General features: G+C 47.8%; 1 protein-coding gene across 1 annotated transcript; it reads right to left on the bottom strand.

Annotated features, from left to right (window-relative positions):
- Positions 1-951: 951 nt before the first annotated feature.
- Positions 952-10,673, bottom strand: LOC102568334 (cationic trypsin-3). Its single transcript, XM_006271792.2, has 5 exons — positions 10,634-10,673; positions 4,727-4,889; positions 2,140-2,393; positions 1,684-1,820; positions 952-1,168 (listed from the first exon to the last, which is right to left on the bottom strand). Exons 1-5 carry the CDS (start codon positions 10,671-10,673, stop codon positions 1,019-1,021), a joined length of 744 nt encoding a protein of 247 aa, XP_006271854.1. The 3' UTR covers positions 952-1,018.
- Between the last annotated feature and the right edge of the window lie 574 nt (positions 10,674-11,247).

Genomic DNA, 11,247 nt, shown 5'->3' with positions numbered 1-11,247 from the left:
GTACCAAGACCTTAAAGGGAACACTTTTAAGACTGTTTCTACGGTGAAAGTAGAGAGGCAGTTTCTGCCTACAGAAGTCAGGGTCAGAGAAAATATCATGTCCTCCCTTCCTGTCCTCATGCTGTGACTGGGGAAAGGGGTTGGTCCATCCAAGGATTTCTGATTCCTCTTTCCTGCATCCAAGGGGCCCTCTCCCATGCAGCCTCCCCATGTGCTTTAGTATTATGTGTCTTCATGATCCCCAACCCTGGGACTGTCTGAACACCTCTCCCTGGCTCCTCTGCACACCGTAGTCTGAGGGCCTTGTCCAACTGGCGCTCCAGGCCCCTGTCTCATCTGAGAGCCTTGTCCTTCAGCAGGAAAGGGGCTGAACCTCTTCCCCTTCAGGCAATATGAGCCATGGCCTGGGGAACTCTGACCTGGTGAGGAGGCCTGAAACCTCCTAACTGGTCCCACAAGTGAACTGGCCTCTGAGGTCACCCTACTGCTTTGCAGAGGGAGCACCTGTTTCCAAAAACTTCAGGTCATTCTGTGCCACCAGCTGTGCTACGAGTGGAGATGCTGCATGTGGTGGGGCTCTGTGAAACAAAGTAATGATCCTTAGTGAGGTGCAAGCAGCTTGGTGCTGGCTGTTCCTGCCAGTGATTCTCATCGTTTGCTTTGAGGTTAGGATTGGTATGTGCCCTGGGTAAATACTTGGGGTTTCCCCCCATCCCTAGGCTATGCACTTAAATGGAGTATTCAGTAACACAGACATGACACCTAGAGTCCTTGGCATGAGTAAGGGGGTGGGAGTGCTGCAGAGAACCCCTGCCCTAGATGGGAATGGGAAGGGGTCACTGAAGGAGGTTTTTGGAGAGAAGAAGGGATGCAGGGAGCCCCTGGTATGTATAAGGATTGTGATCAAGAGAAATGACCCGTGCAACTCAAGGGCATTTTTATTTGCACTGTTTTGTTTTTGAAGATGAATAAATGGGGAGGGATGGAAATGCCCCAAAGAAATGAGGAGATGGATGCTTCAGTTACTGGCAATGGTGTCCTTGATCCAGGTAGTAAAATTGCAGACCTTGGTGTAGACACCAGGGTAACCCTTCAGGGCACAGCCTTTTCCCCAGGAAACGATCCCCTGGAGCTGCCCGTTACACACGGCTGGACCACCAGAATCGCCCTGTAAGGGAGAAGGTTTGGGGGTTACTTGCACACACTCCTGCAGGCAGCTGATGCCACGAGTCTAACATAGGACGGTTCCCACCCAGCTCCAGATGAACTCGGAGAGCACTGGATAAGGAGCAAAGTCCACAGGCTCCTATGTATCTGATGGGTTAGGAGAAGGGTGAGGTAAGGGACATCTCAGCATTGTGACTGTTCCTTCTATTGACTGCCCCCCCCCCACAGCATTAGGTGGAGCTTCAGGTTTAGGTGAAAAGTGCTGTGCATCCAATTCCTGCTGATCCGAGACTGAAGGCTGGACACCACTCAGAGCTCCTTATACCTCAGTCTCTACCCTCTCTCCGTAATGCTTCCCACACATGTCAGAACGTGCATGGGAGCTGGTCTCCCACAGGTGATATGGCCTGCAGTTTGCACCTCGATTCTCAGAGTCCTGGCACAATCAGTGGAACATGAGGGACTGGAGCAGTTTGTGCCCTTCAGGACGGAGTGAAACATATAAAGGGTGCTCACCTGGCAGGAGTCTTTGCCACCTTCCAAGAATCCTATGCATATCATGCTGCTGGTGATTTGTCCTGGGTAAGCATTTTTGCATTGGGTGTCAGACAGGACTGGAGCTTTCAGACACTGGAGTATCTCAGGGTAATTAGCTGCCAAGAACAAGGGCAGAAGATTCATGGTCATCTTAGCGACTCAAAAGTCCACTTAGCATAAAACAGAAGGATATCTGGCTTAGAGAATACAACAATGTAAAGGGGAGAGAGAGCCATTCAGTAGAAGTGTGAGGATACCAATGATTGCAGTAGGGTAGAACAGGTAATTGAAGGTCACGACTGAGAGGGCTTGACGGGGTTATATGGTCAGGTCATTCCTGGCATATGGGGGTGCTGCCAGGTGGGATTAATATGTATGGGAGTCCCATGCTGGGACTAGTGGGAAGGGACTGTGTGTTGTGTGTGTGGTACTCACTGCCACTGCTGAGGGTGTTTCCCCACCCGGAAATTAAACACGTCGTCCCAACAGCTGGACAGGCTGTGGGAAGTGGGATGGTTGAGACATAAGAGTTCAAGGTTGCTGGGGTTGCCAGTTTGATCAGCATGATGTCATTATCTATGGTCTGTGGGTTGTATCTCCGGTGTCGAATGACTTTTGCGGAATTGATGAATTGTTCAGTCCCATCCTCCCGGTCGATGTTGTACTCTCCCAGCCTAACCTGGATGCGGCTGCAAAATTTAATGGTACAATACGGCAGCAGTTAAGCACAGAAACAATGACAGAGGTGGCCACCTCTCAGTGCCTCAGTGTCTGTATGAGGAAGAGTGGTGACATCGGGGTGGAATTCTATTGGACTCTGTGCCTGAACAGCACCCAGCCACGCAGGTGGTATTATTGGCATATATGCAAATTTTGCAATTCTATTAACCCTGCTCGTGCACTGAGGATGCACGAGCATCCATCCACCTATGAAGCATGCTTAATAGGCCATGCTCTGGCCGGGCAGGTACCATATTTACCCAAATCAAATTGAAGATGATTCCCCTGCAGGGGGCAGGCTGCAGGTTCCTTTCCTTGCAGTAACCCCCACTCTCCCTGAAGGCTGCATGCCCCCTCTCCCACCAAATGAGCCATTCTATCTGGGGACAGTCTGTGGCTCAGTTCTGGCTTCAGCCCTGAGCCTGGGGACAAAGCCAGAGCTGAGCTGACACTTTCCCAGGCCTGGTACTCAAATCCAAGACAAAGGATTTCCCCCACTCCATTCTGACTGTGGGAGGGACAACACCTCATCTTGGATTCAAGTAAATACCATATGTGGATCTATATGTGTGTATGCTGGGCTTGTATAAGTCACAACATTCTGTCTATCAAAAATCCATAACTACCAGGTATTAGACACAAGAGGAGGATGGAAGGCCTCCCATACTACTTGATTCTTGGGATAAAACATTGTTGTATCTGAGGAACAGGAGAGTAAGTTGGACCTGAGCCGCTGCAGCTTGCATTGCATTGGCTAAAGCTAGTATGGGGCACAGGAGGTTCTGTCTCTTTGGAGCAAAGCTCTATCAGGGGCAGACAATTATTTCAGGTGGAGGGCCACTTATTGAGTTTTGGCAAGCCATCGAGGGCTGCATGACAAGCAACCAGGGGCAGATAAATATTAATTTTCTAAAATTTTTAGGGGCCTCGTGGACTGGATAGAATGGCCTGGTGGGCTGCATCTGGTCCCCGGGCCATATTTTGCCCACCTCTACTCTAGTTAGAATTGAGGGACTGCTCCCCTTCAGGGCATCATCTACTTCACTGAGCCACATATCCTTGAACCTGCTTGCTTCCTCCCAGCTCTACATATCTCCCTCTCTTGGCTGCCAAAGAGCCCCGATTCAAAAGAAAGGCTGAAGAAGGGTCTAATGGTGTGTCCTGTAGCATGGTGCCTAAAACACTGTGTTGGGAAGCTGGAGAGATTCACGTTCAAGCCTCTCAAGTTAAGAGGGCTTAAACGTGGGATGTCCCTTTCTTGGCCAGGTGCCCTAACCACTCACCACCATCGGAACTATATGATGGGAGCTCCTTCTTCTCCTTTTTTCTGGTATGTGTGTATCTAGCTGCATAGCTGCCCAACCTATGTGTAGCCTACTGTACAGACTCAATAGCCATGTGGACATTTCCACATCTAGACTGCAATGCTAGTAGACTGAGGTGTTATATAATCCAGTAGATCTCCAGCTGGGGCCCTCAGTTTCAGTTTCTGTACAGAAGAATTCAAGGGCTGGAGAGCAAGCCAGGAGGTGTTGCACTGGGGAGGATCTTTCTGTGACATGTTCTGCAGAATTAGGAAATCCCCTGACCTTCTACATCCATGTCTCCTCTACCCCCAGAGCTCAGTAGGCCACTAGACTTCAGATGCATGCTTGTTTGTAATATGAGAGGACCAGTTCACCCTGTCCGCAGTCCTCCAGTCACACCTAGGAAGGACAGAAGCAGCATGCCACAAGGACTGAAGGATTGTCATAGAAGATCAGGCCAAGGCCCGTCCAACCCAATGTGCTTTTTCTGACCGTGGGAATTGGTGGGTGCTTTACAGCAGGGGTGTCAAGGTTATGTCCCATGTGCTGGTTCCCGTGGAGTTGGGTTATCTGGCCTGCCCTATAGCAATGATGTTAATCCCTGCTGTTTCAGCACAGCTCTAAAACTCATGGGGTAAATGCTGCTCATGCTGCTGCACCCTCTCTCCTACCCTCAGCTTTTTCTCTGGCCTTAACTGCTACTAAAATCTGGGTTTTAGTTGCCCCTGGCATCCTGGGAAGTGCAGTGGCTGGGAATGCCAAGAAACCCTACTAATACAGTGCTGAGGACCTAAGGGGTACAGGAAGAGAAGGGACAGTCCCTGCTTCTGCATCATCCACATCACATGCTGTATGATTTAGATTTACCACTATGGATATGCCCTTCTTGGGGTCTTGGCTAGGTCCAAATCTGATTCATTTGGGAGACCCAAAGGGATCTCATCTGGAGTGTTCCTGGCTGTCAGACAGAGCAGAACATGATCATTGTCACTCACGATTTGTAGCAGTGAGCAGCTGACACAACCCATTGTCTGTTGATGAGAGCACCCCCACAGAAGTGGTACCCAGCGTTCAGAGAGGCCTGGTAGGGCACAGAGCCTTTAGGACAGGCATAGCCTCCAACGATCTTGTCATCATCATCGTCAACAGGGAAAGCAACTGAAGGAAACAGGGAAACTGGGTATCATAATAGTAGCTCTGAGCACAGTGAACTGAAATGCAGCAGCATCCAGTGAACTACCAAGGATTTAGCAGTAACCCAACATGTTTGTAGTTTAGGAGGTGCTTCCACATTTCTGAGGACTCCCTGGAATTACCCCTGTTTTATGTCCTATTGCCTTCCAAGCCAAATAGCTGTGACCAATGTTTTATTAGCTCAGGAGGAAGACAGGATTGGAGTTCAGCAATGCTGCTCCTTTCTGACAGCTGTCACTCCTCCTGCTGCCAAATTTTTGGTCCCTGCAGTCATCCCTGCCTGCCAGATGAAGGAACTAGCTGGACAGCAGGTGGGAGAGCCTCTTGTGCTATAGAATCAGAGAAACACAGAAAAGAAAGGCTGGAAGGACCCTCAGGAAGTCTAGTCCAACATCCTGCCTGAGGCAGGACAATCTCTATCCAAACCATCCCAGACATGCTTGTCTAACCTGCTCTTAAAAATGTCCAAGGATGGAGATTCCAGAACCTATCTGGGTAGCCTGTTTCAATGCTTAACCAGCCTCCTAGCAAGAAAGTTCTTCTTAATCACAAACCTAAATTTTCTCTCCTACAATCTGAGGCCCTTGCTTGCCCTTGCTCCTTGTTCTGTGCCCTGTTGCCACAGAGAAAAGTCTATCTCTGTCTGCTTTATAATCACTTTTCAGTTATCAATGCCCCCCGCCCCGCCAGATTTCTCTTCTCCAGACTAAATAACCCTAGTTCTTTCTGCCTTCCCTGGTAGGTCATACTTCCCAGGCCCCTTATAATTTCTGTTGCTCTTTGCTTGACTTTATAATGTCTCTGCATCTTTCTTGAAATCTGTGCCTAAAACTGTGCACAGTACTCCAGATGAGGCCTCATCAGTGCTGAATGGAATAGAAGCATCACTTGCCTTGATCTGCAAGTGGTGCTCCTATTAATAAAGTCCATTATGCTGTTGGCCATTTTGTACACTGTTGGGTCATACTGTAACCCCCAGGTCTTTTTCTGAAGTAGTACAGCCTTGCCAGTCTGTTTGTATTTGCAGGATGAAATGAAGGTAGAAAGTGGTAAGTCCTGGCAGTGTTGCAGGATCCTAGTGCCAGGCCCTGCTTAGTATCTTGAGGATCACTTAGAGCTGTCACATTTTGCTGCTTCAGGAACAAGTTATTCTTTCACTTCTAGCCCTGGCAGCAGCATTATTTGAATAGCAGTGGGGGTTTGCTTTCATGACCAATAGGGAATTAGACACAGTTTAAGCAGCCAGTAGAGGATTTGGAAGTGATTGGAGCTGTCTTGTCAATGAAGAAGGGACCTTTCTTTGCAGCTGACAGGCTGACAGTAGATTTTTATCAAGGGTCATCAATCCCTTCCATATCTACTATATCACTTTCCATTGTGCCTTTACTGGAAGCACCTTATGATCTTCATTATGGTGCCTTGACTGGAAGCACCGTATGATCTTCATTATATGAAATATTTTTTTCCTTTAGGAAAAAAAAAGAAGAAATGGAAAACATTAGGGACTGCAAGCCTCTTACCTTCTTGAATGTGGGCCACAAATTTTGCCTTCCACTTTATCCAAGAGAATCAGGAAAATATGGAGAACGTTACTCCATCCTGGTCAGTCAAATGCAAGCATAGGTTGTCTACTAGCAGACAACCGTTCTGTAGGGTGTGAGATGGGGAAGAGTAAGAGGGTCACCATTTCGTCTTGATCAAGTTAGTGCTTTCCAGGACTGAACCTCCCTTGTTGACAGTTGCTGAGGTCCATATTGGGCATCCCTATGGTTTAGGAAATAACTACAGAACCTGCATGACTGCAGTATTCAGCCCCTAGTAAATGGGTGTGGGCAGAACCAGTCCTGGGGCACTGATGGGTTAGGCTAGGCTGCTCTCCGAGCCTTTTATTCTTTATTTTTTCCCTTGGATCCTCTAGTGTGGTCAACAACTGGCATGGGGTGGCACAGGGCTAGTAGGCATCACTAAAGACTGAGATTTTTATATCCCACCAATCTACCATATTCACTTCTCTCCAGAATAGTGGACAACAGAACTAAAAGACAGGTTATGGGATATCAGTGTCCTGCTTGTCCTGCCAAACAAGGAAGTGGGGGGTGGTAAGGAAGATCATGATGAGCTGATGGGGTTTACCAGTGTTTTAGGATTAAGGAAAGGAACTAGGAAGTTGATTATGCTGACTGCTTTTTCTAGGTGCAACTGAAGTGACTTAGTAAAGAGAAACATGGTCTATGTGTAAATCTAAGGGTGTGGCTATTGTTTACCTTTAAAGTATTTTAAATCTGTGGAATGTTACACTGTCATAAAGTTAGAGCAGTTTCAGAGCAGTCACAGGTTAAAGCATAATGCCCTCTCAGACCTGAACAAATGTGACTTGCCACTAGACAGCTGGTGAGCAGGGGCATGGCCAGGAGCCATGGTGGGAGAGGTGGGGTGAGATGGCAATGTAGTTTAGAGGCAGAGAGGAGGGAGGTGAAGGGAAAAGGGTGACTTAGCAAAGAGAATGCTGCTTTTTCCTTGGTTGAATTAGTGCTGGTTAAAGGTGCCTTTGGCTGCTTGCAGATGTTAAAAAAAAAAAAACAAAAAACCCACAGACAAACAAACAAACCAACCCCAAAACGCACTTTACCAGCAAAAGCAATGTGTTAGTTCAACCTGGTTCTGCAGATCCTGTATAGATTGGGCACTTCAGTGGGGCTTTTTGGTACTTTTAGTTCAAACTGATTCAAGCAGCTATTAGATAAAGGCACCAAAAAAGCCCCACGAAAGTGCCCAGTTTATATAGTAGTCAGGCAAGCCAGGTCCAACTAAGGTTCTGGGCATGTGAGGAGCTCGCCACGGGAACGCATCAAGTTTAAGGTAAAGCACCATTTGGGGGGATTTGGGTTTTTTTTTTTTAAACATCTGCAAGCAGCCTTAGAGAATTAAGTCCTGAATTTATCCACATGGTAGGTATTGCATAGGCAGAAATGGCAAACCTCGACCCATGAGCCTCAGCTGCAGCCTAAAGTAAATGAAAAATGCCTCCACGCCATTATCCCATCCCAAATATTGTTCATGTGGTAACAGGGTGGAAACAGGGTTGTCTAGTTCATGTTCTAATCTGTCAGTCAGGAGAGCTAAGTTCTAGCCCTGATTCTGCTGTTAGCTAAGCATGGGTGACTGGTCAGAGGGGACATGTGCCCCCCCAAGCAACCAGTCAGCGACCGAGGCGGGTGGTCCCCTGCGATCTCACTGACGGGGGCCGATCGCTATGGCCAGTTACTGCGGCCGCTTCTGGGAGTGGCTGTGGCTGCTTCTGGGAATGCAACGGTGCTCCACTCCCTGACCAGTACTTGCTTCCACCTGTGCGCCCCCCCTCCCCAACCCATTGCCTAAGCGGCGAGCATGGCCAGTCAGGGGATGCACTGGTGCTCTCAGGGGGTGCATGTGCACCCCCGTGCACCTCTGCATCACCACTGTGGCTAAGCTTGCTGTGTGGTATTGGGAAGCCACTCTGCCTATTGTCCTATATGAGAGAAAATGTTGAGCTTCCTTTGCAAAGTGCTTTGAAATACATAGCTGATAGGTTCCATGTAAGAGCCTTGCCAAGGGGCTACTTGATGCACCCTTAATAGACTCAATGCACCCTTTGATAGACTTGAGGCACCCCTAAGGGAAATGCCAGCTTTTAGTTTTCAGTCTTTTTTTATATTTTTTATACTATAGAGAAATAATAGAGCAATCCATCTGTTGCAGAGAACTCAGCAAGACACCAACAGGGCTTTTAACACTATAGATTTTTATTTGAAATCTTTGGGATTATTTTATATCACTCTGGTGGAGAATCTCTGGATTACCTCACTTAACCTGGTAGCTCTGCACTGAGAGCAGAGCTGCCAGGGGTTAATTCCAGGCGGTTCAGCTCTCAGCACTGAGCCACTGAATTATTTTAGTGAGATCCAGGAGTCATGGGAAGAATACTTCCCCAGGCTCTCTGGTCTTGCTGAAGTTAACATAGTGGCTGCACACTGAGAATGGAGCAGCCAGAGATTATCAGAGCTGTGCAATGAGACCAGGGAGTCGGGGAAGCATGCCTCCCCCAGCTGCATGGTTTCCCTGCATGTAAACCCTAGCCCTATCATGAGCACAGAGCCACTGGCCTGTGAAACTATGGAGCTAGGGAACTGTGCTTCCCCTACTCCATGATTTTGCTGTACTTAAACCACACAGAGTGACTGTTCTCTGTGTTGGAGCAGGAGAGAGAAGCAGAGGTGTGGAGGGTTGAAATAGGTAGAGGAGCTGGGAGCTGTGCATCCTGGGATGCTGGAGGACTGCAGATTAAACATTTATCCTCTCTGGAGCTGACTAATGACCTGAAACAACCTAGGTAAGATGGAACAAAGACGGAATAAACATAGCCCTCACTTCCACTGGCTTATTTTTAAAATGCTTAGAGGGTACTTAAAATGGTTTAACACACTTTAATGGGTGAATGCTCCCCTTTTAAGTATCTTTATGACAGTTTAAAGGTAACCTGTAACATAACCCTCAGAAAAGGGATTGGGGGAGGTAGTAAAAAACTTTCTTGATACTGCTGAACATTTCACAGTTTTCAGTGAATTTGTCTGGCAAACAGAAGGGAATGGAGGGAATGGCCCTGCATCTTCCAGAATTATCTGGGAAGTCACAGGGAGGAGATGCGTTAGTGGTGGGAAGTAGCCCCTCTCCAACTACAGCATATCAGTCTCTTTCTTCCTTACTCATTTGCTTTGAGATATGCCTCTCTTGGTAAATTCAAGCCACCGCCTTCCAAGACAGTCTCTTATCATTTAGAAAAGCAGCATCCCAAGCTGTCCTTTAGGACTACTCATCAGAACTTCATTTCCCAGGGTTGGGTAGTCTGGAAGAATGCCTTTCTGGTGCATCACTGCACCACCAGGATGAGGGAGTTCCCTTCATGTACTGGGATGGATGGTGTCAGCTCTTTTGTGGGTTTTTCATACCTTTGTCCTGTCCCTGGCCTGATATGGCACTCTTGGGGTTGGTCTGAAGTGTTTGTTCAAGAAAGATGAACACAGATTTCATCGATTTCATAGACATTAGGGCTGGAAGGGACCTCGGAAGATCATCGAGTCCAGCCCCCCGCCCGAAGGGCAGGAAGTCAGCTGGGGTCATAGGATCCCAGCAAGATAAGCATCCAATTTACTCTTGAAGGTGTTCAATGTAGGTGCTTGAACCACCTCTGATGGCAGGCTGTTTCAGACCTTGGGGGCTTGGACAGTAAAAACATTCTTCCTTATGTCCAGCCTGAAACGGTCTTGTAGTAGTTTATAACTGTTTGACCTTGGCATCCCTTGGGGCGCTCTGATGACACACCGTGAAGTTCCTTGGGGTGCCCCTTGGGGTGCTCTGGTGAACAAATGTTCCCCCAGATACTGACGGTCACCCCTGATAAACTTATAGGTGGCCACCAGATCACCCCTGAGCCTGCGCTTTTCCAGGCTAAAGAGCCTCACAGATCTCAGCCTGTCGTCGTAAGGTCTGGTTAAACCACCGGGACAAAGGGAGAGAATCCTGGAGACAGTAGGAAGAGTTACAGGTCTGAAGGAGACAAAAATGAGAGAAAAAAGAAGGGGGCGGATTGAAGAGAAACTTGAGTGGAAAGCCAGAGGCTTGCAATGCAGGATTACTGATCCCCAAGGACAACTAGATCAGGAGAAACTCACCTGTTGCTCCCAGGCAGGTGAGAATCAGGAGGAACTTCATGGTGTGTCTGGTTGGACCTCCCTCTGTTGTGAGAACAAGTGTTGCAGAATCCTCACCCTACTTTATACCTGCCTGATGGATTTATCTTCCCAACTCAAGGTCTCACCAGATTGCTTCTTCCCAGGTCTTGTATCAGCTCACATAAATTTAGTTACCTTATCAAGGTAGGGTGGTAATAAAACAACTGCAGGTTCCTGGGTAACAGGTGCATGCATTTCCAGAATAAAAGACAAAGGCCCAGATCCTATTCTGTGTCTAAGGAAGACTACTTATGTGGCACTTCTATGGTTTTTATGTATCTAGTCAGTAAACAGAATGCTATTCCAACCTTGCAGAACATCCAAAAAACCATTAAGGCACCTTGATTCTGGCCTGAAAAGTTCTGTAGGCAACTGAAAATGGCTTCTTTGTGCTCAAAAGGGATCCAGAACAGCTCCTAGGTGTCTACCTCCACCTAGGTTCTTCTAGAGGTTCAGGGACCTATGGAATATTTTAATATTTTACCAGGGGGGATAGGATCCCAAGAACCTTATTCATGCCACTTAGCTGTCTAAGAGATGGAATAGGATCAGGG

This window comes from Alligator mississippiensis, chromosome 4, assembly GCF_030867095.1.
Source record: "Alligator mississippiensis isolate rAllMis1 chromosome 4, rAllMis1, whole genome shotgun sequence".
NCBI lineage: Eukaryota > Metazoa > Chordata > Crocodylia > Alligatoridae > Alligator > Alligator mississippiensis.
The sequence above is the reverse complement of the archived record's forward strand: the minus strand, read 5'-3'. Positions and strand labels throughout refer to the sequence as shown.